The sequence below is a fragment of the Sinocyclocheilus anshuiensis genome, unplaced genomic scaffold (genome assembly GCF_001515605.1).
Source record: "Sinocyclocheilus anshuiensis isolate Anshui unplaced genomic scaffold, SAMN03320099.WGS_v1.1 scaffold2051, whole genome shotgun sequence".
In the NCBI taxonomy this organism is placed as follows: Eukaryota; Metazoa; Chordata; class Actinopteri; order Cypriniformes; family Cyprinidae; genus Sinocyclocheilus; species Sinocyclocheilus anshuiensis.
In genome coordinates, this window is record NW_015551258.1 from 49141 (window position 1) to 50617 (window position 1477).

At 45.0% G+C, this 1477-nt stretch overlaps 1 protein-coding gene across 1 annotated transcript in view; it reads right to left on the reverse strand.

The window, feature by feature from the left end:
- The window catches only part of LOC107663438 (probable ubiquitin carboxyl-terminal hydrolase FAF-X), a 31458-nt gene that overhangs the window by 26408 nt on the left and 3573 nt on the right, over positions 1 to 1477 (reverse strand). The window contains exon 2 of the mRNA XM_016453676.1: positions 878 to 1130. Within this exon, the coding sequence (XP_016309162.1) occupies positions 878 to 979 (102 nt within the window). The 5' untranslated portion in view covers positions 980 to 1130. The remainder of the gene's footprint in view (positions 1 to 877; positions 1131 to 1477) is intronic.

The following is a 1477-nucleotide window of genomic DNA, read 5'->3' on the forward strand; positions in this document are numbered from 1 at the left end:
GGTTTTTGTGAGAAATTTTTACTTCCACATCTGAAAAGCACCAAAACCGGAAGTGACGTAAACAAGAGGGTCAATTTAAACTGTAGGAAAACAATGGATCGCAACGACAGTTCTGATGCTGAGGAAATTGTAAATGTTTTTGCACCTAAAAGTTTATGTCATGCACCTCAAAAAATTAAGGGTCTGCCTAAATGTAAGCGTATCAATTACTGTGTATAACATTAAATAAATATTTTAGAACTGCAGAATACACACACACACACAAATATCTGCATTAATCATAAAAGGCCTGTCCCTGCTCTCTGAATAAACATTTACAATTTCCTCAGCATCAGAACTGTCGTTGCGATCCATTGTTTTCCTACAGTTTAAATTGACCCTCTTGTTTACGTCACTTCCGGTTTTGGTGCTTTTCAGATGTGGAAGTAAAAATTTCTCACAAAAATGACTCCAGAAGCCTCAAGTAGCGAATTTAGAAGTATATATTTAAAGAAAATCTACATTATTTTTCTATACACTGACTCGCTGGGTCCCTGCAATATGCACATTAACTGATCAGTGAGTCTAGTAAATAACTACTGATGAGAATTGGTTGGGTGCTTGACTAACTGTTCAACAACGGCTAGCTGATTAGTGTGTAGGTTGACTAATGAATTGCTTTAAGAGCTTCTCAAAAACATTTCAGCGTGTTGTACTTTAATGCAGTAAGATGATATAATAATTACCTTAATAATGACACTACTGACTTTACAGCAGAATCTGAACTAATTTCTGTATTGTGTAAAGCGCTGCAGAAATAAACGTCACTTGACTTGACTGATAGTAAGCTCTTCCCGTGAGCTGTGGCGTCTCATGCGGCCGTGTTTCTCTCTCTCACCTGGTTCTGGGGCAGCAGGGTTTGGGTCTGGTTCTGGCCGTCTGGCGCTTGGCTCTGGCTCTCGTTGCCCCCCGCGGGCGAGCCACGGGTGGTGGCCGTCATGCTCGATGTGGGGCAGATCTTTGCAATCTTGTCTGTTTATGTGGCGGGAGCCGGGCGAGAATCTACTGGCCGGGTGGCAGCGGGGCGTTTCTGAGGGAGCGAGATCGAAGCACCTGGAGCTCAGGACGAGCCGCAGAGACCATCGCATTACCTGCAAGACACACAGAAACACCGAGTCAGAGAACAGCGGAGCGTTCGACTTTAACCGGCTGCACTGTGACTGTGCAGATCAGATGCCGCTGCTAACTTTAACCGGTGAAGACCAGCTGCTGTCGTCCATCCAAACACACACGAGCGGTCAGGACGAGACACGCACGATCTCACATAAAAACACACCAGACGTGTTTGTTCTGTCTGTGGTCATCATCAGACGCGTGTTCACCGTGTGTCTGTCCTGCTGATCGATCGCCACTCAGATCTATTTAAGGATTGCGTGTTAGTCCAGTGTGTGTGTGTGTGAGTGTGAGTGTGTGTGTGTGTGAGTGTGTGAGAGTGTGT